The sequence below is a fragment of the Pteropus vampyrus genome, unplaced genomic scaffold (genome assembly GCF_000151845.1).
Source record: "Pteropus vampyrus isolate Shadow unplaced genomic scaffold, Pvam_2.0 Scaffold182, whole genome shotgun sequence".
Classification (NCBI taxonomy): Eukaryota; Metazoa; Chordata; class Mammalia; order Chiroptera; family Pteropodidae; genus Pteropus; species Pteropus vampyrus.
Window position 1 is genome coordinate 3067112 of NW_011888963.1, and position 27679 is coordinate 3094790.

General features: G+C 33.5%; 1 protein-coding gene across 1 annotated transcript in view; it reads right to left on the reverse strand.

Annotated features, from left to right (window-relative positions):
- Positions 1-27679, reverse strand: part of CWC27 (CWC27 spliceosome associated protein homolog) — a 175745-nt gene that overhangs the window by 73617 nt on the left and 74449 nt on the right. Inside the window, exon 11 of the mRNA XM_011371091.2 lies at positions 6747-6850. Coding sequence (XP_011369393.1) covers positions 6747-6850 — 104 coding nt within the window. The remainder of the gene's footprint in view (positions 1-6746; positions 6851-27679) is intronic.

A 27679-nucleotide genomic window follows, 5' to 3' on the forward strand; every position in this document is an offset into this window, starting at 1 on the left:
CTCTTAATGAATCAGAGTTATTATAATGAGCATCTGACATGTTCTCTCAGAATATGATGAAGTACATCTACAGCAAATATATCCATAATATTCCACTCCTACGTTCTTGTGTTTCCTTACCTAGTGTCAAGCAGTCGACTATCGCCTCTTGCTGCTGCTGGAATAGATGTCTCTAGCTGTGCCTGTCTCACTTTTTTTATCTTTTATTTTTTTTTTATCCCAATAAAATATCAGGCTCTACAGATCCACAGGCCAGTCTCTGCTCTTGCTTTTCTTTTGTTTATGTTTTTAATTCTTGAAAAATTCTTTATATATATATATATGTTATATTCATAAATTTTATGATTTGCCCTTTTAAAGGGTACTCTCCTTCCCTTTTATTATTCTTTATTATAAACTTAGAACCAGATAATCAATTTGTTAGCACCATGCCCAAAGTATTACTAATAGCTGGCCTGAGAGGCTTTCTATGAATCAAGGGCATATATCCTTTCATTTTTCCATGTAAATAACATAGCTTAAAAGTAGACTATGAGTAAAGCAGGTATGATACATCTAGCCTCCAAGGTGGGGGTTGGGGTGGGATGATTCAAGAGTATCTGAAGAAAGAAAATTGCTTTGGAAAAAGGGATTTTTGCTTACTTTGCTCAGAGAGAAATTAATCCTACAACGTATCAGGCACAATGCAGAGCTAACATTCCCAAAGGGTTTCTGTTTCTTATAAAAACCAAGATTAAGCTAGTTTAACAACATATGCTAGATAGATGAAAAGTAGTCAAAAACTATACACTTTCACAACTATCAAGCCTGAGGAGCCCTAGTCTGACTTAATCAGCATTAAAAAAATAGTTTGAGGAAAGCTGAAATGACTTGATGCAATTTGAGAGGTACTAAGCACCTAAGACATGTGTTTCATGAAGAGGCTTTTAAATTCTTTCTTGATTTACAAGCTCAGATTGCCCTTTCTCCTCTAATTTCTGGCATTAACCATAGAGCAGGTATTGTGTGCTTAGAACTTTGAAAAGAGGATATGACACCTTATCTCTCTAAAGCTGATTAGAGAATATGTCCAAACCTGTATCTCTATGTGAGTATGTTCAGTTTAGTACTAGTTTTGATATGATGAAACTTAAAGAAACCTGCAAAGGACTTAGAGATATAATTTAATGAAAAGGATTATACAGTTTATGAAGGAACTTGACAGATCCAATACTATCTCCAATTAACTATCAATCTTATTCAAAATTTATTACCCCCCACAAAAATCCTACGCACAGGCCTGGATGATTTACAGTGGGACTAAAGGGACTCCTAGGCTATAAACAGGATTGTCCTGCAGTACATCTCTTTTGACATTGCTGGTATCTAAAGTAAAACACCACATTTCTTGTTTACCTAAATTGCAGTGTTAGAGCCTACTGCAGACTCTGCATTAAACAAAGAAATGTAACTCTTGAATTTTAGAGCCAAATTTCATGCTACAATAAAAAATTCTAATTATATGACTATAATAATGGTTTTATTCCTTGACATTCTTTTCTTTCATTTACTGAAGCCTCCTTATATATATATTCTCCGAAGCCTTTAAAAAGTAAATAGATGGCAAATCAATGGCAAAAATTATGAAGTTATATTTAGGTAATGCTTTTCTTCTTATAAAGAGGTATGATTATATCCATTATCTGACAATACCCTTGGGATATAAGGAATATCAGATCTTGAGCTTTACTGTTAAGACTGAAGAGAAAATGCATAGTCCTATATACATTTTTACTATATAAAAAAGCTTTTTTATGGGGGGGTGATATCAGAATCATGGCTGAGTGAGATGCTTCCTTTGTCTTTCCCCTATAATCTACAACTAGTGGGACATGTATAATTTAACAAAAATTCTTCTGCTCAACACACTACAATGCCTGAAATGCATAGAGGAAGAGAAACTGAAGGAATGGCAGGGACAGTGCCCATGACCCTGGTTCCCTGGCAGTGGTGGCTGTGCCCATAGCTCTAGTGGGCACAGTAGATACAGCAGAGACAGGGCTCACAACGCTGCCCCCCGACCCCACTACTGTCCTAGCAAAGAAAAGAAAAAGAAGGAAAGCAGCAACATCAGTGCCAGTGACTCCAACTCCCTCTCTCAGCTGCAGAGGTGCTACACTACCAGAGAGCCTAGTAGCAGAAACTGAAGTGATGTATGATACTCTCACCTCCCAGCTACAGCAGCACCAGCGGCCATAGGGAAATGGGAAGCAGCAGCTGTGGAGCTTGTAACCCAGGCTCTCCCTACCCTGCATCACCTGCTCTATCCCCCAACCACAGAAAAGTTGCCCAAGACAGCCCCAGACGAAGCAGTGGCACACAACATCCCTGTGACTCTGGCAGTGACACTTGAGACTATGGCAAAACCCACAAACGTGGTGGCACTGGTAGTAGCAAGGCACCAGCGACCCTGGAGGCACAAGCAGCAATAAAGAGGTCACCTATGACACTAGCAGAGGTAGTGGAAGGTGTAAAGTGTTGGCTTTCAAATATAACTAGTCATCTCAGGTAAAAGAAACCAAAAGCTTATGCAATAGCAAGTACCACCTACTGGGAGGGGGAAAAAAAAAAAAAAAAAAAAAAGGAAAGGGCTCTAATTACCAATCTGCTGTATTGTTAAAATTTTTTTAAAAAGCTGTACCTAAATAAGAAAACTGTTCCTACTTCAAATGTGCAATAGAGGAATAACCCATTAAGCACCATGAATAATCACAATAACAGGGTATAAGAAAAATAAAGTGACAATTCTCCATAAACCAAACTCAGTGTCACAGATGACTGTGATCTAAATGACAGAGAATTAAAACAGCTGTTATGAAGAAACTCAATGAGAGACAAGAAAACTCAGAAAGCCAGTTCAATGAGCTCAGGAATAAAATTAATAAGCAGAGTACTTTACCAAAGAGACCAAAACTCTAAAAAAGAACCAAAGAGAAATTATGGAGCCGAAGAACTCAATAAATGAGATGAAGAATGCACTAAAAAGCACTGGAAGTAGAGTAGATCTTGGATGATCTACTTGGATGAGAGAATTAGTGAACATAAAGATAGAAATCTAGAAATCAGGTGGAAGAGGAGAGAGAACTAAAAAAAAAAAAAAAAAAAAATTAAAAAAAGAACTCTATGAGAACTATCAGACTCCTTTAGAAAGGGAAACATAAAGATAATGGGTATCCCAGAAGGAGAATAGAGAGAGAAGGGAACAGAGTACCTATTTAAAGAAAAAAAAAAAAAGAAATAATAGATGAGAACTTCAAATACCTGGGGAAGCAGATAGACATACAAGTATAAGAACTTAACAGAACACTTAATTATTTCAATGCAAAAAGACTAACTCCAAGACACATTATATTAAAACTGTCAATAGTCAACAATAAAGGAAGAATTCTAAATGCAGCCAGGAAAAAAAAAGACTATAACCTACAAAGGAACCATCAGGCTATCATTAGATTTGTCAACAGAAACTCTACAAGCCAGGAGAGAGTAGAGTGACATATTCAAAATATTGAAAGATAAAAACTGCTAGCCAAGAATATTCTATCCAGCAAAGTTTTCCTTCAGACATGAAGAAGAAATAATGGCTTTTCCAGACAAACAAAAGCTGAGGAAATTCACCACTACAGGACCCACTTACAAGAAATGTTGAAAGGAGATCTTTTACTGGAAACCAAAAGGCAAAGTACATAAAACTTTGAGTAAAGTGATAAATAGACAAAATCAGAAAATTGCTACTCTATTACAGAATAGAGTATTAAACTCTTGATTATAGCATAAATGTTAAAGGGGAAAAAGCATTAAAAATAACTATAGCTACTTCAATTTGATAACAAATATACAACATAAAAAGGGATAATTTGTGACAACAAAAACATAAAAGGGGATAAGGAAAAGAACAGAATTGTACAGGCGAATGAATATAAAGTGCTATCAGAAGGAAAAAAAAGACTATTTTTGAGATGTTTTATATATACCTCAAGGTAACCACAAAACAAAAATCTAGAGCAGAGATATGAAACATGGAAAAAGAGTAAACAGAAAAACATCATAAAAACTACAAAGTAAAAAAGCAAACAGAAACACAAAGAAAAAGAAAGAAAATGGAGCAATCAGAAAACGAATGATAAAATGGCAGTAGTACATCCTCATATATCAATAATCATCCTAAATGTAACTCACCAATCAAAAAACAGAGAGTATCTGGATGAATTGGGGGGGAAAAAAAAGCTACAAACTATATTCTCCCTTCGAGAGACTCATTTCAGCTTCAAAAAGAAACACAAACTCAAAGTGAAGGGGTACAAAATGATATTCCAAGCAAATGATATCCAAAAGAAAGTAGGTGTAGCCAAAGTAATCCTCGGAAAAAAGGGTAAAGTTGGAGGTATTGCATTCATTGTTTTCAAACTATATTACAAAGTTATAGTAATTAAAACAGTATGGTATTGGCAGAAAAATAGACACACAGACCAATGGAATAAATTGAAAGCCCCAAAGTAAACCTGCGCATATATGGACAACTAATTTACAACAAAGGAGCCAAAAATATACAATGGAGAAAGGAAAAATCTCTTCATAAATGGTTCTGGGAAAACTGGAGAGCCACATGCAAAAGAATGAAAATAGACTACTACCTTATACAATACACAAAAATTAACTCGAAATGGATTAAAGATTTGAATGTAGGATCTGAAACCATAAAATACATAGAACAAAACACAGCACTAAGCTCCTGCCAGATATAGCATATCATATTGAAAAGACCAAATCATCCAGAGTTGCCATAATTCTCAGATAATTTAGTCTTGGACTAAAATAAAATGCTTTATAAAAGTTTGATATGTAGCCATATAGCCCAATCAAGATATCTTTCCTGAATAGGTTCAGGAGGGTATTCGGATCAACTGATACACAAAGTTACAGAGCCATGGTCAACAACACTTTCCAACTTCTTTTCATGTGATAATCTTACTATGCAAATGAATAGAAAACCTTTGATCTGCTCCCAGAGTTTATATAGTTCTATCCTTGGAAGATTGGCTAAGTTCTAACATACATTCAAGGATGCCTAAAATCCTACTTTGTTTCCATGATGCTATGCAGTGAGGAATTGTCGCAGATCAAAGGAGAATAAGGACACATGATGACTAAATGCAATATTGAATTCTGGATGTAAAGATAGAACAGAAAAAGGACAGCATTAGGAAAACTGGTGAAATTCTAATAAGGTCTGCAGTTAGATAATAATATCCTATCAACATTAATTGCTTGATTTTGATCATTGTATTATGGTTATACAAGGCTTTAACATTAAAGGTATAAGAGCGCTTTATTATTTTTATAACCTCTCTGTAAATCCAAATTATTTTAAAATAAAACAATCAAAAATAAATAAATAAAATGGCTCATTCTGAAACTAGAAGAAAAATGACAGCAACCATAACGACCCAAATTTTTTGGAAACTAATTTTAACTGTCATTCAGATTTAGGGAAAATCTGAATTTCTAGATGATATAAAAAAATTAAATTCAAAAAGTAATTACTTAATATAATTCTCTAATTATGACACACGAAAAAAGATTTTAACATGGTTAACTTTCATATAAATAGATTGAAAGAAGCTCCATAAGAATCTTCTCTTTCAAGTTAAGAAATCATTCTTTAAGCTCTAATCTATCTTTACCAATATTTCAAAAGCGTATAAATAAATACAGCACTGTGTATATCTAATATAGGCCATAATCATACAGCATTATTATAATAATTATCTACTTGCAATTCTCTCATTCCTACTAGATCATGAACTACAAAGGCAAGAACCATTCAACTATTGCCAACTTCACACCCCTAATTCAACATGGTTCTTGAGACACGGGGGTACTAATAATTATTTAATCAAAATGAATAAAATATTTAAGTAAAATATCTTTCTAGTTGAAAGGAATTACTTTCACATATTTAAAATGTTTTTAACATTAAGATACAATTCCTGTGTAATTTATGATTGTAAAAAGAAAACAGATTTGAGGGATCCAACCTGCTATTTGGAAATTGAATATTACATGCTTCATAGCTAAAACAGTTTTAAACTAGAGCTCTTCATTGAAATAGCTTTTTTGAAGCTCCTGGCTTTATAAAAACCATAGTAAAATTATGAACATATTTAACCTGTATAAAAAGCAGGGGTATCATTTCAACCAACTTTTAATTCGTTTTATAAATATTTTAGATTTTCTGCATCTAAACATGAGTCAAATAACAAACAAACAAAAAACCAAGAGTTTGTATTTAATGTCCTTCAAATCCATGCACAAATGTTTACACAGGTCTCAAACACAGGGCCTAAGTACTTTTCTTAGATCTTTTAAAGGGTATGCAATATAAAAAAATGAACATTACTTTCTGTGCACTTCTAGATATGTTCTATGGCAACATTTAAGTCTTGCCTGATGTCAAGTACTTTTTTTATTTAGGAACAATAGATGATCATGTTTTTTTTTTAATTTACTTCTCAGACAAAAGTCTTAGGTAGAAATTTACTTTATTGGCTATCTGTCCAAAGACATTAATGTTGTCCATTAACGACAACAACAACAAAAAACTCAGGAAGAAAAGAAGAGAGAAAGAGGAAGAGAGAAGGAGGAAAGAGGGGAGAGAGGGAAGAAGGAGAAGTACCAAATAAAAATATAAGCTTGATAAAAGCCCTTACCTTCACTTCTTTTTTCGGCTTGTTTTGCTGAATTGTCCAATTTTTTTTGTTTTGCTGCTAAGAGTTCCCGCTTTAATTGCCTTGCTTCTTTTCTGAGCTCTTCACTATAAAGCAAAAACAACCATATCATATAAGCATATATTATACTGAGAAAAAGTCGTTTAGCAAAAACAACTAAATCTAGTTTTCAGGTACATTAAATCTCTAAGAATGTGTATGTGTATATGTGCTATGGAAACATACTTGAAGGATATTTTTAAAGTTGTAATTTTTCATAATAGTAATATAATAGGAATTAAAAATGTACTCCCTTTCAATTATATTAAACAGAAGTAGATAAGTGATAAGGGACCCATTGTTTTCCCTTGAATTTACTTGAAAGTTTAACATTCTAGTTTCAGTTTAATAATTCATGGAGATCCAAGTCAAAACAAAATTTTAATGTAAGTACTATTCTCTAAATCTGGGCATACACAAACAGATCTGGCTTTAAAACTTGCTGAATTCCTCAAATGAAACAAGTAACTACCACTTATTAAGCACTTAAGTTATTTAAACTTAATTTTTTAAACTCAAATTTTAACCCATTTAATGCCACAGTTTGACAAATAATGTCCTCTTCTGCAAAACCTACCAGACTGAGTTGCTGAGATGGTGAATTTAATCATATATTAAAAGCAAACTGAAATGTAAATGTTGACCTCACTGCAAGTCACTAGTTAAGTGACTAGTTTCCACAAGCTGGTTTTAGGACAAGAGATTCATATTTATGCCTTGGAAAAACTTATTAACTACCCATGTCATGAACCCTTAGGGTCACCTGTGAAAAGTCCAAAGTATGTCATTTATATCTGTAAATGTCAAGCATCCATTTTATTTTCAACAAAAGCTAGAGTGGATCACAGAGACAGAAAACTATAGCCTAATCAGGCACGTCATTCTGGAAATGGTTCCTAAAGACCCATGCCAAGTATTAGTGGAATCTTCTCAAGTCTAAATAGTTCTAGTGCTTCCTACTGATCTCCAAATCTCATATGTTTTTTACTACTGCCCTACTGTAGAGTCATCAAACTGACAGGTCTTAACAATGTGCATGACTCAGTTCTGTCTCTTCTCCACATCAAACACATAGAGCCATATTTTGTATCTGCATGGCCTCCAAGATCCTGAACTCTGAAACTTTCCTCTCAGATCAACATCTACTACCTTTTTAGTTTTCTCAGTCTTTCATTCCTACTGAACCTGGGCTCACACATATAATAATAAAAGCCAACTCCATAACCATAGTTCATAGTCCAGCGGCCATATTCCAACCCCAGTTGGCTCTCTATCCATTCTGAATGTTATGGTCAGCCATTTCACAGATGTCCTCAATTGCACCCTTAATTTTCTTGACTTGTTTGTTCTTATGGATATATCACAATCACCTAAAAGAACTTGTTAAAACAAGAAGACAAGACTCCAGAGACTATGATTTCTTTAGGTGTTGGAATTGCCTGGGAATTTGCTCTTGAGGTGATACCATTATGTACATTTGGGACCCAGTGCTTTAGGGCCTTACTATAGAAATTATCTTCTCTTTCTTACAGTGTTGAGCACTTCTACTTTAAAGGCCCTTTTATTCAGCCAACTCAAATTTCTCTAGACTCTGCTCCAATCAAGTATTATTATCTTCTCAGTGGACTCCTCACCTGAAAGAATAGTTTATATATACAGCCTACCTCATCAATCTCTAACTGCTTAATCTCTTGCAATCTATCCTTCTTATACTCTACTGAAACTGCTTCTGTATCAACCAAATGGCCTTTTCTCAGTCCTTCCCTTCCTCTTTGGATGCTCTATCATTCAATGATATTAACCACTCCTTTCTTCTTGAAATTCTATCCTAATTGGACTTACGTAGCACTTTAGAGTCTTGATTTTCTGATTCTACTTCTAAGTTACTTTCTCTTCTCATCCTATAATGGTTGGTATTTTTCTCATTTCTACAGTCTGTACACTGGCATTTTGATCTAATTTCATAACATCAACTATCACCTCTACAGAAGTTATTTACAAATCTACATGTTTTGTCGTGATTTTGGTCTTGCATTTCTAACTATCTGTTACAAATCTCCATGTACATTAGTGCTGTCCAAGAGAAATATAAGGTAAGACACAATTTTAAGTTTCCTAGCAGCCACATTTTAAAAAATGGTAAAGAAACAGATTAAATTAATTTTAACATATTTTATTTAACTCAATATATCCAAAATATTTTTTCAACATGCAACTAATGTAAAAATATTAATATGGTATTCTACATTTTTTTTTGTACTCAGTCTTCTAAATCCAGTGTGTATTTTATATATCTCAATTCAAAGTAGCCACATCTCAAGGGCCCAGATCTAGATGGATAGCAGAGGCTAGGTGTCACAATAATCACAAATGCTTTATGTCCAAACTTGAAGTCATCTTCTTCCTGCCCAAATCTGTTCCTTCTTTTGAAGTCTCTTTTCTGTCTAATGACCAGAGTTTATGCTACCTCTGGGACTGATCCCCCTCTCTTTCTCTGAATCACTGTCGAAGTATGTCTTTTTCCAATTTCTTTCGCATATAACTACTCTTCCTGACTTTCACCATCAATGCCTAATTTAGGGTCTCAGGTATTTCTCAGATAAATGTAATTACTTCCTATATCTTGGAAGTTATAAGAACACAGGGAATAGCAACCACATCTTTGCTCTGTCTACTAAATACCTGTATCTTTTTAATATACTGGCTTAAAAATTTTTTACTTTGGTAAGTAATTCAGAAATTTAGATTCTGTTTCCAGAAGGCTAAGGTCTTTGAGGGAAAGATTATTTTGAAAGTAGAAAAGGAAATGCTGTGTGATGGCTAAATAAACTGTTATAAGAGTAATTTGAAGTATGCAAAGAATGAGAGGCAATAAAAGTGCGTACTATTGTAGAGGCAGTGGAATAGAGTTATTAAAAGTATTAACTTTGGATTCAGAAAGTCCTGATATAAAAGCCAAGTCCATCACTTACTATCTGGGTGACCTAAACAATTACTTAATTTCTCAGAGCCTAAGTTTCCTTAACTACGAAATCAGAGTAAGATATTTAAAATACTGGGTACTCAATACATGCCAACAAATGGTAGCTATTATTATTTAGATCATATGTTCAAATTAGGAGTACATTTATGGGATGTTTGCCACGTAGGGATATTTATTATGTTATTTATTGCAGACGAATGCTACCTCTACCACATATGGAGATCAACTCTATTCAAAAAAATTTTAAAAAGGCATTGAAAGCATAACAGTACCATCTAAAAATCTATCCCTAAACAGTCAAAGATTTAGATAAGCTATTGAAGTAGCCATAGTAATATATGAACCGAACAATGAGGAATAAAAACTCAAAAAAGACTAAGTGAAACAGAGAAGGACGTCTATACAGATTATTAAGATATGCTTCATTATATCAGATTGTTGAGGTGATTAAGAGTTTACAACACTGTCAAAATCTTTCAGACTATTTAAACAACACCATTTGTTAGTACTTGTGGAATCTATAACTCTTGGAATAAAATGCAAGTTTTTAGAACAGTCTTCAGATCACAGTCTAATTTTAGGGTTCCCAATCTTATATTCCCTGGAATAGAATCCTATCCATTGACATTAATTAAAATATATTTAAATCTGATATGATAAGAATGAAAATTGTAAGCCTGAGGTATACTGCTTACAAAGCAAGCATACAAACTATGGGCTTAGAGTCTACACAGTATTTTTTTGGCTCCCTCAGAACCTAGTTTCTGCTTGTATGGTAAAAGAAATGGCTTCTATAAGCTGCTATTAACTCTAAGCTAATTAATTTTTTTCCTAATAGTATGCTTCTAATTTGAATTCATTTGAATTTTAATGTGGTTTATATGACAACACTGTTATCCACCAGATAATTCTGCATTGTATATATGTTTTAATCTGGTAAATCTGAAATATGCTCTGTTCTAATAAAAAAAAATTCCTTAAAAAAATCAGCCCAATAAAATATCAGTAGCCTAGAAATTACTGTAGCTTTTATATATTTAGTAATAGCAAAGAAATTACTAATTCATTCAACAACTTCTAGAGCATCTAATATTTGTTTGGTACTATTCTGAGTGAAGGCACAGAAATCAAGATGAAGAAGAAGAGAGAGGAACCTAACTTCGATAGATTCTTTAAATCCATTTCCTCCCTCACCACTTAATCTTCTCAATAAGCTGTGATATAAGCACTTTACAGATAAGAAGGCTGAGGCTTACGGAGATTAAATACTTAGCCTGAAGTCACACAGTCTAAGTGATAGAGCTAGAAACTAAAAATGGGATCATCTGAATTTTATGTTCTTTCCATTATGGAACACTGATACCTTGAGAAAAGTTTCCCAGGGAGACTAAATTCCAAGGAGGGACATAAGTCAAGTACATAAAAACAACAACAACAGTACATAATAAAAAGTAGTAACTGCCTTGACAAAGAAATGACTAGAGCATTTTGAAATTCAGAGAGGACAGATAACCATAGGCTTAAGTAAGAATGGCTTCATAGAGGAGGCATGTGAACTGGACCCTGAGGGATGAGTAAGAGGTATCCCGGTAGGCAGATACAGTGAAGAAACATCCAAGCAGTGTGTCTAAACCAAGACAGAGAGGTGAGAAAATACAGGTCCATGTTAAAATATTTTGCTAAAGCATAAATGTTTTAAAGGGGTGGCAGGGCTAGTAACAAAAGAGAGGGCTAGGAAGAGATTCTGGGGCAAAGTAAATGCCAAGCATCTATGAGTGGCCAGGTAAGAATATTTTCCTTCAATTTTTCCACACCTTTGAGCTTCCAAAAAATTTTTTACGGTCAATTTCTTAACTGCTCTTATTGTCTTCGTTTTACTCACTAATCCACCTATTTTAATATCTTACTAGTAACCTGTACATTCATGAAATTGCTGTCTTCTAAGAAGTAACTGATGACCTCCTAATTAAAAACTTCGACAGCTTCCTTTTAGATTGGAACTTCAGGAGAATCTGACTCTGTTGACCACTTTATCTTTGACCCTTTGCTATCTCAGGCACTGCCATGCCAGATCCCCTCCTTTTTTTGATATTCTTTCTCTGTTTCCATGGTTTTACTCTTCCACTTCCTGCTCCTCAAATATAATAAGTGCTTCTCAGTAGCCTAGTCTCAAACTTCTCTTCTCTCTGTTTAGAAATTTCATCCACATTCAGGACTTTGAATCCATCTAAACGCAGTCAATATATAAAATCAAGATCATTAGCCTGATGCTCTTCACACATTTTCACTTCTAAGCTTAAATTCACATTTCTAACTGCCAGATGAATGCATCCATTAGATATCCTATAAATGCATCAGATCTACCATTTTAAAAGTCAAATGGATTACAACAGAGAAATGCAAACTAAAACCACAATGAGATATCACCTCATACCTGTCAGAATAGCTATCATCAATAAATCAAAGAACAACAAGTGTTGGTGAGGATGTGGAGAAAAGGAAATATTCATACACTGTTGGTGGGATTGCGAATTGTTATAGCCAGTGTGGAAAAACAGTCTGGAGTTTCCTCAAAAATTAAAAATGGATATATCTTTTGACCCAGCAATTGCACTTCTGGATATTTATCCAAAGAAAATCAAAATAATAATTCCTAAGATCTATGCACCCCTATGTTCATGGCAGCACAATTTACAATAGCCAAGATAAGGAAGCAACCTAAATGCCCATCAATAGATGACTGGATAAAGAAATTATGGTTCATATACACAATGGAATATTACTCAGCCAATAAAAAAAAATGAAATCCTACCATTTGCAATGACATGGATTGACCTCGAGGTTATCATGCAGAGTAAAATAAGTCAGACAGAGAAAGATAAATATCATATGATTTTACTTAAATGCAGAATCTAAGGAACAAAATGAACTAATCAAAAATAGACTCACAAATATAGAGGACAATCTGGTGATGGCCAGAGGGGAAAGGGGTGAAGGGCTGGGAGAAAGAGGTGAAGAGTTAAAGAAATACAAATCAGTAGTTGATAGTTGATCACGGGGATGGGGAGCACAGCATAGGGAATGCAGTTAGCATTAATGTCATGGCTAGGTGGAGTCAGAGGAGTGAAAGAGCAATTAGGGGGGTCATTTCATAAACTATATAAATGTCTAACCAATGTACTATATATTTGAAATAAATAATAAAATTAAAAAAAAAAGTCAGATTGATCGTTTGCCTCCTCAGAAAACACCACCTTATTTCTATCTTTCCATTTTAGATAAAGCCACTAGAATGCTGACTGTCAGGCCTACCTTCTGGTATTACTTCCTTATTTTTCTACTGCTGCTAAGTAGTCACAACCTTCTTTAACAAAGTCTCTTCCTTTCTGTAATAGAGAAGTCATGAAAGCTGTCTGGGCTTTTATGACTTCTCTATTACAACGGTCTCCTACTTGGTCTATATGCCTCTGTTCTGACCTTTCTTCCATTCATTTTGCACACTTATGCCAAATCCTAAAATTCTACTCCCCTGATCTTCATAACTCCCTAAATCCCATTGAATTGTGCACTAATTTATTTCCCAAGCATCAAAGACCCTCTCATGAGCTACCTTCAAACTACTTGTTCAACTTTATCTCTCTTATACCCTCTATAGTTACTCTAAATTTCAGGCAAAACATACTAGTCATAACTACTTTGGCAAATTTTAAGTTTCAGCACACATACCTCTTTGTTCATGCCATTTCCACCACCTAAAATGGTCTTTCCTCCCTGTTTCTGTCTACCAAAATCTTCCTCATCTTTCAAGGCTTCATGGAGAAAGTAGGACTTGAGCACAGCCCTGGGGCAAGGTTGTCAACTTCACTGAGCCTCTATTTTTTCATCTGTAAATTGTGACTATGTTCAGCGTATGTATTATAAAAAGACTAATGTAAAAATTAAGAATTAATATGAGTAAGAACACTATCTGGTGCTTAGAAGGCAGTTTTTTAAGCCATTTCTAGCTTGCCCCGAGAAGACTCATGGCAGCACTTGAGGCTGCAGCATTTACCCCAAGACAGCTCGCAGATTACAGTCCTAAACTTACCCTCTAAGTTTGCCAAACATCTCCCATGTTTTTCAGAGAATTACATCAAAACAAGATTGATGCAACTGGGACAGCTTGTTTGAAAAGAAAACAGATGCCAAATGATCTGAAAAAAAGGATTACAAAGGGGACAACAGTAGCCAGATTCTGTGGTGAACTTATTGCACTGAAATGAAGGAGGTGACAGCGTTGTCAACATTCCACAATGATATTGTGACTGAAGTAGACAACAGAAATGGAAAGAAAATCAAGAAGCCATGTGTCATTGTGAATTATAACAGGAATATGGGAGCAGTGGACTTGGCTGATCAGATGCTCACTTTTTACCCAACCGAACGCAAAAGGCACAAGTTTTGGTATAAGAAAGTCTTTCACCACCTTCTAAACATTACAGTGCTGAACTTGTATAACCTGTTCAAGAAGGCCAGTCCTCAGCATATGATCAGCCACATAAACTGATGTTGACTGCAAGAATGCTGGAAAAGCATCACAAGCCAGGGCAGCAATGTCTTCAAAGTTGTCTGTGCTCCAATGATGCCACACCTCTTTGCCTGTCTGAAAGACATTTCCCCAAGAGCATACCACCAACATCAGGGAAACAATCCAATTGGTCGCTGCAAAATTTGCTGTTCACAGCAAGGACAGCAAGAAGACCTGGAGAGAAACATGGTATTTTTGTGCAGAATGTGATGTTCTGCTTCAGGTTGTTCTGTGCTTTGAAATTTACCACACGAAAAAAAAATTATTAAATACTGACATCATATACATTTTTGTTACCTTAGGATTAGAGACAAGTTCTGTTTAGAACTAACTCCAAGAACAGTTTTTATACTTTACTTTCACATTGAAAATCAGTCAGATTTGTTTTAGTCTTAAAGAGCGTGTTTATGTAAAATTAAGTTAACGCTGGTAGTGAGCTGCGCTTTTTTTCTAAATGGGAAGTGAGTTAATGACAAAATATACTACAACCAACTTATGACTGCTAAGTTAAATAATCAATTTAAAGAAAATGATAAATAAAAATAAATGATTTTAAGTAAAAATTGATGATAAAATGATACTGATTACTAGTAAAGATATCTACTCTAATGTTATTGATGGATTTTTTTTTTCTTTTCAAAACTAGCACCTATTCCAAAAGATTAAACAAAACATTTGGGTAAAAAAAGAGACACGTTAATCAGAAGATCTAGACCAAACATCATTATGTGGCCACAAGAAAAGCAATTTATCCTCCTTCTTTGCCTCAGTTTTATCATCAACTAAGAATAGTCTGAGGAAGGTGTGAAATAATATTTCTGAATCACATAATCATAATATAAATGTAAAAAGCAATTATGCTCTACAGATCATTTTATTTCATTTCCTTTGGATTTAGGATCTTAGAGTCCATTATTTAAGGAAATGATAAGGTGCTAAATATAGTCATCTTCATCTTAAACACAAAGAAGTTGAAGTGTAGAGGAAGAGTTTTTTTCAATATTGCCCTCTAAATATGATACAGATATCCTAATTCTTTATGCAGTTTCTCTCTTAATGTGCTAACTACTCAATGAATAAAAAGTACATTTGGAGTCGAATACCTTATTTTTAATCTGAACTTTTATACAACAGAAGACACTATGAATAAGTGACTACATGGGAAAGTTTTTAGAACTGCAGTATGTTTACATTTTTATCAGACTGCTTATATTACTTTATAAAAGTAGTAAATAACTTGCAATTTTCTAAAATCATCCAGCTTTTCAACTTGAAATTGAAGATTTAAAATGGCAATGACAATACAGGTGTTAAATTATAATGTACGCCTGAAAATTATATAATTGTATTAACCAATGTTACCTCAATAAACTTAATTTTTTTAAAAAGGGGGGGAGAATAGACACTAAAAAATAAATATAAATAAATAAATAAATAAATAAATAAATAAATAAATAAATAAAATGGCAATGACAAGTCTCTTGCATAATTTTCAGTCAGTTTTAATTTTTTCCCAGCTGCTCTTCTAATTTCCTCCAGTTTCCAGGAATGTGCCTTAGGAAAATTTTGAGCTATATCTGTTCCTTTTTCCTATGGCATGAGAAATATTATCTTAATATAAGGGTGATGAACTCAAACACTGAACTTCTCTAACATTTACCTTCAAAACAAAAAAAAGGAAAGGTAAAGTTGTCAAAACCTAAGCATTTGATATGTTTAGGGAGAGAACGTTAATCTAAAAAAGTGAATGAAATGTGTATAAATTTCTTATATAGGACAGTAAATGAATTTGCTTAGAGCCCTGTTAAGCAAGCTGACAGGTAAACACATATCCATTACAGATCATTGTTTCTTGAACCATGGAGTAATACTTGCAGTTAGCATAAGCCTGTTATTTGCCAACATCTGACAAGAATTCATAACACATGGAAATGATTGAAAACCAAAAAGTACACCCTTCATGGTTTTTAGTCTATTGCTTTAACCACGAAGATACTGAATCTGTTTGCAATGAAACAACAGTTTGGCTATTGATAAAATCATAAAATAGCTGTAATAAAAGCCCATCATAGGTATTAAAACTATAGATGTATAACACGAGTTTTAGACTTTGGTATCATTAGCAGTAACAGAGATGCAGGTTTACCATACAAAATAAAGTATCAGAATATGTTGTAGTTTATACATGAATTTTGAAAAATATATACATACATCCAGGAAATATCTAATCAAATTAAATCAGGGAAATCCATTGTACATTCAAAGCTCTGTTCTAGGTCTGTTCCCTCATCTTGAATGAGATAACAGAAAGGCTGTATGAAAGATACATGATTCTATGAAAATTACTTAGCATACCTAATATGGTGCTTGGCCTAGAATATGTACTCAACATTAGTTTGCTTCTATTATTATCATTATTGTTTTCATCTCCATCACCAACACTACTTTCATATTTACAGATTCAGTTACTTACGAAATGAGACCTCTGGCTAAGTAAAGAGATTAAAAAGGCAAACCCTTCCATTTTCTCATGGATGCATAGATTTCAATAGCTTACTGATACATCTTTGCATTTGACACACTGCTTAGATTAAAGACCATATGCTATGAAAATGAGAAATGTAATAGTTTTAGTTTTAAAAAACTAAAAATTACAAAATCATCATATCCTAATTCTGGTCAGTAACACTAGGAACTGAATGCTTATATTCTTTCATTATAATCTGGTTGAGAAGGTAAAAAACACATTAACAATGAAATGAATATATATACCTACAAATTCTATGAGAGGCTAACAGAATCTACATTATTTTAGTCTAAGTGACCCTGGAAGGCATCTATCAGAAGATAAAAATTAATCTGAGAGGTAATTTTCTATATGCCTGTGATGGAATATAGAATACAATATGGAAAGAAGGAGAAATCTAAATGCACCCACGTATAACCTGAAGACTTATAATCTTACTTCTTTCATGTGAAAGGTCACATTTATTTTTAAATAAAAAGTTTAGTCATCTGATGTAGACTGTCATTAATCTTCGTAAGATCTCTTTCAAATCTTAAAAAATGGTATTGTCTTTTCCAAAATAGACTAAACAAGAGTGAATACTGCATAAAAATCATAAAATGGCCATGACAACAGAAGGTGATATTGCTATTCTGTCTAAACACAAAGTAAGAAGTTCAGAATCAGACATGTTGTTTAACAGCAAGAACTTGGCTTCACCAATATTTGAGGGAAGTGGAGCAAATTTGTTGTGGCAGAAATTCGGTCTTTAGCCATTTGCCTATTCCTCAATCCAACTTTACAAATGATATTAACTCAATATGAAAAACAAATGAGATTTCCATTTCCAGTAATTCAGTATACCAGGTAACCTGAAAACATCTAGAAATGTTGAATAAGTACATTAAAAAACAACAACAACAAAAAACCTCTTTTAAATGCATAGCTTAGCTCACTAAAAACTAAGGGGTTGAAAAACAAAGTGAGGACTGAAAATCAGAGCAAGAAGCGCTGAAACTATTATTAGGATACTCTGAGTTACTGGTCTGGGTAACCTAGGAATGTGGGTTTTAACAAGGGATTTTTATCAAGAGGATAGAACTGGTACTCTTACACATAAAGCTAAGGATTCTCCACTCATTAGAAGGGTGAGAATAAACTATTTAAAAAAAAAAAAAAAGCCACAACAACAATATAGGAAGACCACAAAAAGCTTGTCTGTCTCAGGTTCATGCAGATAAGCAGGCTCTCAAGCTAATAAATAGTCTCAGGGTATCTAAGGAGTATTTTTAATTAAAATCACCAATGATTTACAGTACTCTAATTCACTTGTTCAAACCAAAGGCAAATTCTATTTGAAGAAAGGAATCTTTGATCCAGATTTCACAGAACTCTGAAGAGGTCTAAAAAATGATAGCTCCCCATAAAGAAACTTTCATAATATACAAAGAAACAAGGCATTATAGGTGAGAATCAGGGGAACAACAAATAACGAAACCTCAAAAAGTCAGAAAATGTAAAAATAAAACAAATGTGCTTATTTTTGAAGAGAATAAAAGAGAATAAAAAATTAATATAAGATCCACAATAATAAGTGGGAAAGAATGAATGAATAACTAAAGTTAAACACAATGAAAAGTTGAATAGCTAAAAAAGAGATATAGTGAAAACACACACAACACAGGATGTAAACACAGAATGAAAAAAAAAATCAACTATGGGAGGTTAAAAAGACACGGAAGGCAGAGTGAGAAGTCTACTACACGTATAAGTGAAATTGTAGAAAGACAAAATAAAGAGACAGATTGAGACAATGTCTGAGAATTTTCCAAAATTAATGAAAAACATTAGCCTTCAGATTTAGAAAGCTCAATGAATTCATGCAAGATAAATTTTAAAAAATCAAATGTAGGCATATCATAGTTAAAATGCAGAGCACCATAACCAAAGTGATCTTAAAATGACTAGCATAAATTTATAAGAATAAATTATTGAAAATTAAGTTTACTTTTTTCTTTGACAGAGAAAGTAGACTGACACACGTGAAATTAAAGCAGTCATGGACTTATATAACGTAAGACATAAATGATGTCTTTCATTACAACCATTAAAGCAAAGAATAAATAATGGCTGGATGCTTAAACAAAAATGATTATGGATTAGTCCTAACTAGTTTAACTATTCCAAGAATGCTAAACAACAGGTCAAAGTTAAGATTGAGATAAATTTCTACTAGCATACTATAGACTAAGTCCTTACGCATCTTCTGGAATATGATGCTGTGTTGAGTATAAAGCAGAAGACAAATCATTTATAGGTATAGGGCACATGGATGGGACAAGGAGGTAGGAGGCATAACAGCAGCAGCAAGAGTGAAAAAGACTAAGGGCATTTAGCTGACAGTACAATCTGAATCAACACTGTGATGTGGCTGCCAAGAAAGTATGTATGATCATAGATCTCATCAAGAGAAGTGTAGTAATCCCAATAAAAATATGTTACACCCTTTGTAATTGTTCCACAGTCCTTAGATGTTCTGTTCTGTTTTGTTCAGTCTTTGTTCTCTTGGCTTTTTGGTTCTATCCTCTAGCTCAGAGATTCCTTCCTCCAAGTCCAGTCTACTAAGAGGCCTTCAAAAGCATTCTTTATTTCTCTTACAGTGTTTTGGATATGTAACATTTCGTTTTGGGTCTTTCTTAAAATTTTCATCTCTCTGCTTACATTGACTATCTGTTCTTTCATGTTGTCTACTTTAGCCATTAGAGGTCTTAGCATATTAATCATAGTTGTTTCAAATTCTCAGTCTGATAATTCCCAAATCCTTGCCATGTCTGGTTCTGTTCTGTCTCTTCAAGTTACGTTTTTGTTTTTGTTTTTTGCCTTTTGGTATGCCTTCTTAAGTTTTTCTTGATAGCCAGACATGATGTACTGGGTAAAAGGAATTGCTATAAAGGACTTCAATAATGTGGTGGTGAGGTACAGGGAAAGGGGATGTGTCCTACAGTTCTGTGATTAGATCTGTCTTTTAGTGATCCTGTGCTTCCAGACTATGAAACTCACAAGTGTTTCTCAGGTTTTTTCTCTTCCCTTAGGTGAGGCAGGGTGGCTAGAATGGGCTGGAGTTTGTATTTCCCTTCTTCCACATGGAAGACTGAAGTGGGCTGGAGCTGGGTGTTCCGCTTCTCCCATAAGGAGGCTAGAGCTAGCTGAAGTTGGCTATTTCCTTCCCCCAGGTCGGTGAGGCTGTGATAATATTCCAGGTTAAGCAAGAAGAACAGAGCATTATGGCATATTTCAAAATGGTTCCCACACCCCCAACTCCCTAAGGAAGCACTAGGGGATTTTTCTGTGATATTTACTGTGAGAACCCAGTTGAGCTCTGGGAGGCAAATCAATATTGTGGAGGACTCTCCCTATGATTGGGGCCCCCTGGAGTTTTTAACTCTCAGACTTGTCCACATTGAGCCTCCAGTATTCATCAGTTACAATTCAAGTTTTCATCCCAGCACTGTTCCCATGGCAGTTTCTGCTTGTGCTCAGGCAAGCTGCAACTCCCTGTATTCATCTGTCTCTCACCAAAATTGGGGGCAGAGGTTTGCCCTGTGTCCTCAACTCTCTTAGGGATCCAAGAAGAGAAAACTGCAAGGTTAAATAGATCATTTTATTAAAAGAGAATGCTATATTTTATTTTACTTGAATTTAACATAATAATACTAAATAGAAGTGAGATTAAATAAATTTCTAAATTATATGTAAATGTTTCTTTGTCTCAGAGATTTCCTAAGAAATTCTCCCATTTTATGAAAAAATTTAATGAAAATATTAATATATTAGAGTCATTTTTTAAAAAAACTACATGATTCAATTTTAGGCTATACTGATTAACGTCTTGTCCTAAAGGCTGAGGAAATTAGTATACTTAACATTTTTTCTACTTTTTCCTTCATTTTCCAATTTGGATTAGTTATATTATTGTTTTTACATTATAATGTTCATAGGATTTATTTATGTAATTTTCACAGTTGTATAGTCTTAGTTTTATATTTAAATGGATCATTGTTTACCACCATCTCTTCTATTCCAGTACCTCTAGTCCCGAGTTCAAGAGATATCTGGAATAATGTTCACTTACTGTTAAATAATAGTTATTTCTGGATGTTTTTAGGTGTGTTGTTGTTTTGGGTTTCCTATTTTCTTCTTTCTCTGAATTCCACCTTAATTATTTTACGAGTAGCCATTTTTACAAAAAAGTAAAGTCATTTAGAAAAAAATATTTAATGAGCTACATTTATCACAGTATTTAACCCTGTGATTCAATATGTAGCACATGTTAAATAAATAGAGTCATAAACTAAAGGAGAAATGGTATCAGAATACCAAACCTGGAAACCATCAGAGGGAAGAGTTGGGGCTGGGCAAGAAAGATGAATTTTGTGAGAGGACAGACATCTCAAATGCATACAGAATAAAAATCACTAAGAAACTGCATCAGATAAAATAATGTATACCTAAAAAGGATAAGTTCATTTTTGTGAAGGTCATACTTGATTGGTGACAGACAAACATTATGTAAATTATTTATTAAAGATTTCCCATTTCCCACAGTGCTCTTACCTTACTAACTTTGCTTTTCTGATATCAAAACAACATCAACATTATGTAAAAGAATGAAACCATGAACAAGTGATTTTTTAAATAGAATACATGGTATGGATTAAATAGGGGGGAAAAGTAAAAGTTTTTCTGGCATTCGGCTAGACTTTCATCAGTATAGATTAGAATCATAAAATTGGCTTCTAGAGAATCATAAAATTTTACACTTTAGCTCTACCTCTGGTGCCTCACCGTTGCATGCATTCCATATATTCCAAAATCATATAGTTCTCAGAATGCATCATAATCTTTGATTACTCCTCATGGCTAAAAACATTCCTGCTTTCCACTGCCTTTCTCCTTGTAACTCACATTTATCCTTCAGATCTCAGCCTCCATGCCACTTTCTCTACAAAAACTTCTGAATTCCTGATACTGGCACACAAGCTCTCTATATTTACCCTTACTGTCATACTTACCATATCATATTTTAATGGCCTTTTACTTCTTTGTAATCTCCATTAATCCAATAAAACTGAGTCATTTCATTTTTGCAACCCTAATAACTAACAGAATCTGACACATAAGCAGTATTCAGTGCTCAGTAAATATGTCAAATCAAACTAAATTTTTGGTAGCACTAATTTCCTTTTAAGATCGCTTAGTATAGCAATTTTTCATCATTTTTGTAGGTAAAAAGTATGTTTAACACTAAAAAATAATTCATTTCTGACCAAGTACTTGGTCAGTAAAAGGTTTACCAAAATAAAAACAATAATTAGTTCTGTACAGTGCAATACCATGTGACTTAATGATTTTATAAACTCATAATTCTGGCCATAAAGACAAACCTATTTCTGTTTAGAAAAAAAAAGTTTCTTTTTTAGGTAGAATATTTCAAACGATTTTCCCTGAATATTGCTGATAGGTAGTATAGTTCATTGTTCTTTCTGTGCCCTTCTTTAAAAAAAAAAAAAAAAAAAAATTACAACTAAGAAGTTAAATTTAATCAAAAGTACTCTGATATCCAGGGCACTTAATACATCATTTTTACTGATTTCAAAATCCAGTTGTTAAAACATTTTGACTCTCACAATGATTTCACTGCATAATCTCAAATATTTTAGAGTATTTTAATAGAGTATATTAAATCAAGAAGAGAAGAGAGGATGTGGCATAACTGAATGCCTACTTATACAATGCTTAAATTTTTTTTTTGTTTGCAAGACAAATGAATTTTATCACAGGGTATATTCCAATTCGTACTAAGCAATAAGTCTATTACCACAATAATAGCATCAAGACTTTAAGTAAAGGTTTCTTAAAATTTCCATTGTAATTTTATTATCCATCACTATGGATAATTAAATTCATTGCATGAATTGATAAAACTACAAACTCAAGCCACTCAAAAACATTTTGCTCAAATTTGACCTCACATATCATAACTAAACATTTTGAAAACTACACAAATATATGCTTCTGTTCTATGGCCACTATACCACTAAGAAGGTATTTTGGAGAATGAATACAAACCTTTACATTTTTTAAAGCTTCATTCCTATCCTAACAGCTACGGGGGCAGGGAGTAGGGAGAAGAAGCAAGGAAATGAAACAGTGAGAAAAAAGGTTTCACAATTTTTTCAACAGTTAATAATAAAGCTCCAAATTTAGAGGAAAAAATATTTTCTTTCTTCTTTAGCTACATAACAGAAACAATACAGTATACAAGTATTAAGAATACAATAGGCACTAAGCCACAGCAAGGACCATCAATTTGTGCTTCCTGACTTTAAAGTCTCACCTGCATTGTGGCTTAAAGATTTGTTCTAAATGAATCTGCAGATTCTCTACTTCTAGAACCTGGCTGGCAGTTAGCTGAAAACAAGTTGCAAACTCAGAGGCATTAGTGAACAGATGCAAGAGCTGACTAATTCCCAGGCTATTGCTGCAGAAAAGGCCAGTTTTTCTTTTCCATAAGTCTATGTAGACAACATCTCTGTGGGTTTCCTACTCTGTTACCACCTGGCAGACTAACAGGACCAAAAAATTTGCTTGAACTGTGCTAGACCAACCGTTCAAGAAAATAAGAACAAGATGTGAGCCAGGAAAAGCACTTTGGAAACTACTTGCACCTAATAAAAACATATTTTTAATTTAGCTAATGTGAAATCCAAACTAGTTCAGTCCAAATGGAAAGGATGCTTTATTTATATTTATGTGAGTTCTTAATTTAGGCTTGATTCATGCTTCATGAATAAAAGCTACCATTTCATAGAATAAGGTACACAGTTGGCTTTCTTGTATGCCTACTACTTTTTGTTAAACTAATATGAGATATGTGGCAAGATTCAATATTGGTCCTTAATTCTGTCAATAAAGTATAATTTTCCTTTATAAATTCATTAAAAAATTATAATCAAGTGATTTTAAAATGTATTCTATAAAATGTGTCTGCAAATTCAATAGTTGTTAAATTTGAAAAAAATTATAATCAATAAAGTAATATGATTACAATTTCACATGGTTACTTTTATCTTTTGCTCTATTCCAAAAATGTTCCAAGTACTGTGCTAATATACACATCCATGTATACAATCTCACTTAGTTCTCACATCAAACTCTAAAGGGGTTTTATTTTTACAAGTGGGTACTGGACAGAAGGAATGGTGTGAGGAATTGGACAGAGGAAATGGTATATGAAAAGATAATGAAGAAAAAAAACAGCAAAGCAAATGAGGTAACACTTTAGCTGGCCTGGAGAATAGTGTACAATAACTAGAAGTGTAAAGTATAAACCTGGGAGAATAAAAATGATATATTTCACACATACTACACCCTCAACACCAAAACAAAAGAGCTTAAAAATGGCTTAAGAAAACAATGGGGGCAGGTGGAAAGTGTTTTCAATGGAATATAGTTTAAACAGTAGTTCTAAAACTTGAACACAGATCAGAATCACCTGAGAATTTGTTAAAACACTGCTGTGCAAAACTTTTTAGTTTGATGTAGTCCCATTTGTTTATTTTTTCTTTTGTTTCCTATGCCTGGGGAGACATATCCAAAAAAATATTGCTAGGAGCGATGTAAAAGAATATTGCTAAGAGTTTACTGCCTATGTTTTCTTATAGGAGTTTTATACTTTCAGTTCTTACATTTAAGTCTATAATCCATTTTGAGTTTATTTATTTTATTTTTTATTTTTATTTTTATTTTTTTTGCCTGTAGCACTGGTCTTCCTAGGTGGTCTCCCATCCAAGAACTAACCAGGATCGACCCTGCTTAGCTTCCGAGATCAGAGGAGATCACGTGTGTTCAGGGTGACCATAGACTTGAGTTTATTTTTGTATATGGTGTAAGAAAGTGGTCTAGTTTCATTTTTTTTGCATGTATCTGTCCAGTTTTCTCAACATCATTTATTGAAGAGACTGTCTTTACCTCATTGTACATTCTTGCCTCCTTTGTCAAAGATTAGTTGACCACATATGTGTGGGTTTATTTCTTTGTTCTTTATTCTGTTCCTTTGATCTATGTGTCTGTTTTCATGCCAGTATCATGCTGTTTGGATTTTGATTACTATATCTTTGTAGTATAGTTGGATATCAGGTAGTGTGATAGCTCCAGCTTTATCATCAATATTGCTATGGCTATTCTGGGTCTCTTGTAGTTCCATTTAACTTTTAGGATTATTTGTTCTAGCTCTGTGGAAAATGCCATTGGTATTTTGATAGTGACTGCATTGAATCTGTGGATTACATCCAACACACTAATTTGAAAAGATATATGCACCCTTATGTTCACTGCAGCATTGTTTACAATAGCCAAGATATGGAAGCAACTTAAGTATCCATTAATAGATGAACGGATAAAGAAAATATGGCGCACACACGCACACACGCACGCGCGCGCACACACACACACACTGGACTATTATTACTCAGTCATAAAAAAGGAAATGCAATCTTACCATTTGTGACAACATGGATGGACCTAGAGAATATTATGCTAGGTGAAATAAGTCAGACAGAGATAGACAAATACCATATGATTTCACTTACATGTAAAATCTAAAAAAAAATTAAATAAACAAACAAAATGAAAATAAACTCATAGATTCAAAGGACAAATTGGTGGTTGCCAGACAGGAGGGGTGTTGGGGGTATGGGTGAAAAAGGTAAAAAGGATTAAGAAGTACAAATTGCAATTATTAAAATAAGCACAGGGATGTAAGTACAGCACAGGGAATATTGTCAATAATATTGTAATAACTACGTATAATATTAGATGAATACTAGACTTTTTTGAGGTGATCACTTTGTAAGGTATATAAATGTCTAATCACTATGTTACACACCTGAAACTAAGATAGATTGTATGTCGACTATAATCAAAAAATAAATTTAAAAACTTTTAAATAAAATATACTGTTATATGTGTAAAATATCCACTCAAAATTTTATGGGAAATTTTAAGCTAGAAAGATTAATGCTACTGTATTAACAACATTAAAAACCGAAACACATTGATGAGTTGTGCTGAACAGGTACCCATCATAAACATAGTCAAAACAACTAAAGACAAAATTGAAAACTAGCCTGAGAATCAGGAGTCTGGGCTAGAACTTCAGCCTTATCTGATGATATCTATCACAGATGATGGTATGCTTTGAAATCACATGTAAGGCAGTTCATGGGGTAATACAGGCATTCTCCCCAACAGCCTAGGCAGGCTAAAGCTCTATTTAGACAGATGTAGATTTTTGATGTTTTATTTACTACATATGTTAACGACTCCTGCATTTTATTCACATGGAAGGTTTAAATAGATTTTAAAATTTGGTATCAGATTAAATATTCTAATCCTACTAATCGTAGTTTAGTTCATTTAAATATTGACAAATGAATAAAACTGTTAACAAGTGATAGCCTGTTATGGTTAAGAATATAATTGTACAGTAAGTACTGCATGGCAATTAAAAATACATGGTTGTCAGAAGTGAGACTATATGGTTTGAAATTTTGCTGTGGTACTTTTTAGCTTCTGAGCATGGCTTCTCAACTCAAAAATGGGTCTAATAAAAGTAACTATCTTGTAGAGTTGTTGAGAACATTTAATGAATTAATATAGAAGAGTGTGTAGATAAGATGTATCAAATATTTATTGTTACATTTTAACTTTACCAACAATAAAGTATTGATGTTACAGTTTCAAAAGTCAAAAAAAATGAACAATCAAATTTTAAACTTTCAAACTCTCGGGAAAAGGTCTAAGAATGAGAAAGTCAACATAAAGGACTAAGTATAGTCTGTGGACATAATAGCACTCATAATAATAATAGAATCCTAATAAGAAAAGATCATAAGAAATCATCTGATTCAGCTTCTAAAATGTCACTTTCTTATTGCTTCTATACACAGTACCTTCCTTAGACAAACTTTTATAACAATAGTCTGTTTTCTTTTTCGTTTGCTCAAAATAATTTTACCATTCCTGATAGGCCTACTTCCTATCTCTTTAGATGTTTGCCATTCTACTCTGAATTCTAATCAGGTCTTCCTATCTTTTTAAAATTTTCTTTTCTTTGAGGTAAAATTTAAATACAATGTAATGAACTGTATCTTAAATGTATAAAGTTAAATGAGTTTTGGGTTTCCTGTGTAACCCAAACCCCTAGATTGTTTTCACCATCTCAGACAGTTCTTTTAGTTAGACCACTTTGCACATAATTTCTGCCATCCTGCCATCTCCCCACCTCCTGCCCACAACCACTGTTCTGTTTTCTATCACTGTATATATAAGGTCTGCATGTTGTAACAGTTCGTAAATATGGAATAATACAGTATGGACGCTTCGGTTTTAGGCTTCTTTAGCTCAGCACAAAGTGTTTTTGAGATTCACAGAAACTACTATAGTATTTGTTAGTAGTTTGTTTAATTGCTGAATACTATTCTATCATATGAATATACATGGTTTGTTTGCTCATTATCCTGTTGATGTAAATCTGAGTTGCTTCTAGTTTTGGCTATTATAAATACAGCTCTTATAAACATGCATGTACAAGTGTTTTGAGGGATAAATGCTCTCATTTCTCTTTGTTAAATTCCTGGGCATGAAAAATACCTAGGCATGATGGGTCACTGTGTATACGTATGCTTAATTTAAAAAAGAAAAAAAGGTCAAATGGCTTGTCACATTTTATACTCCCATCAGTGATTGGTGCTGAATAG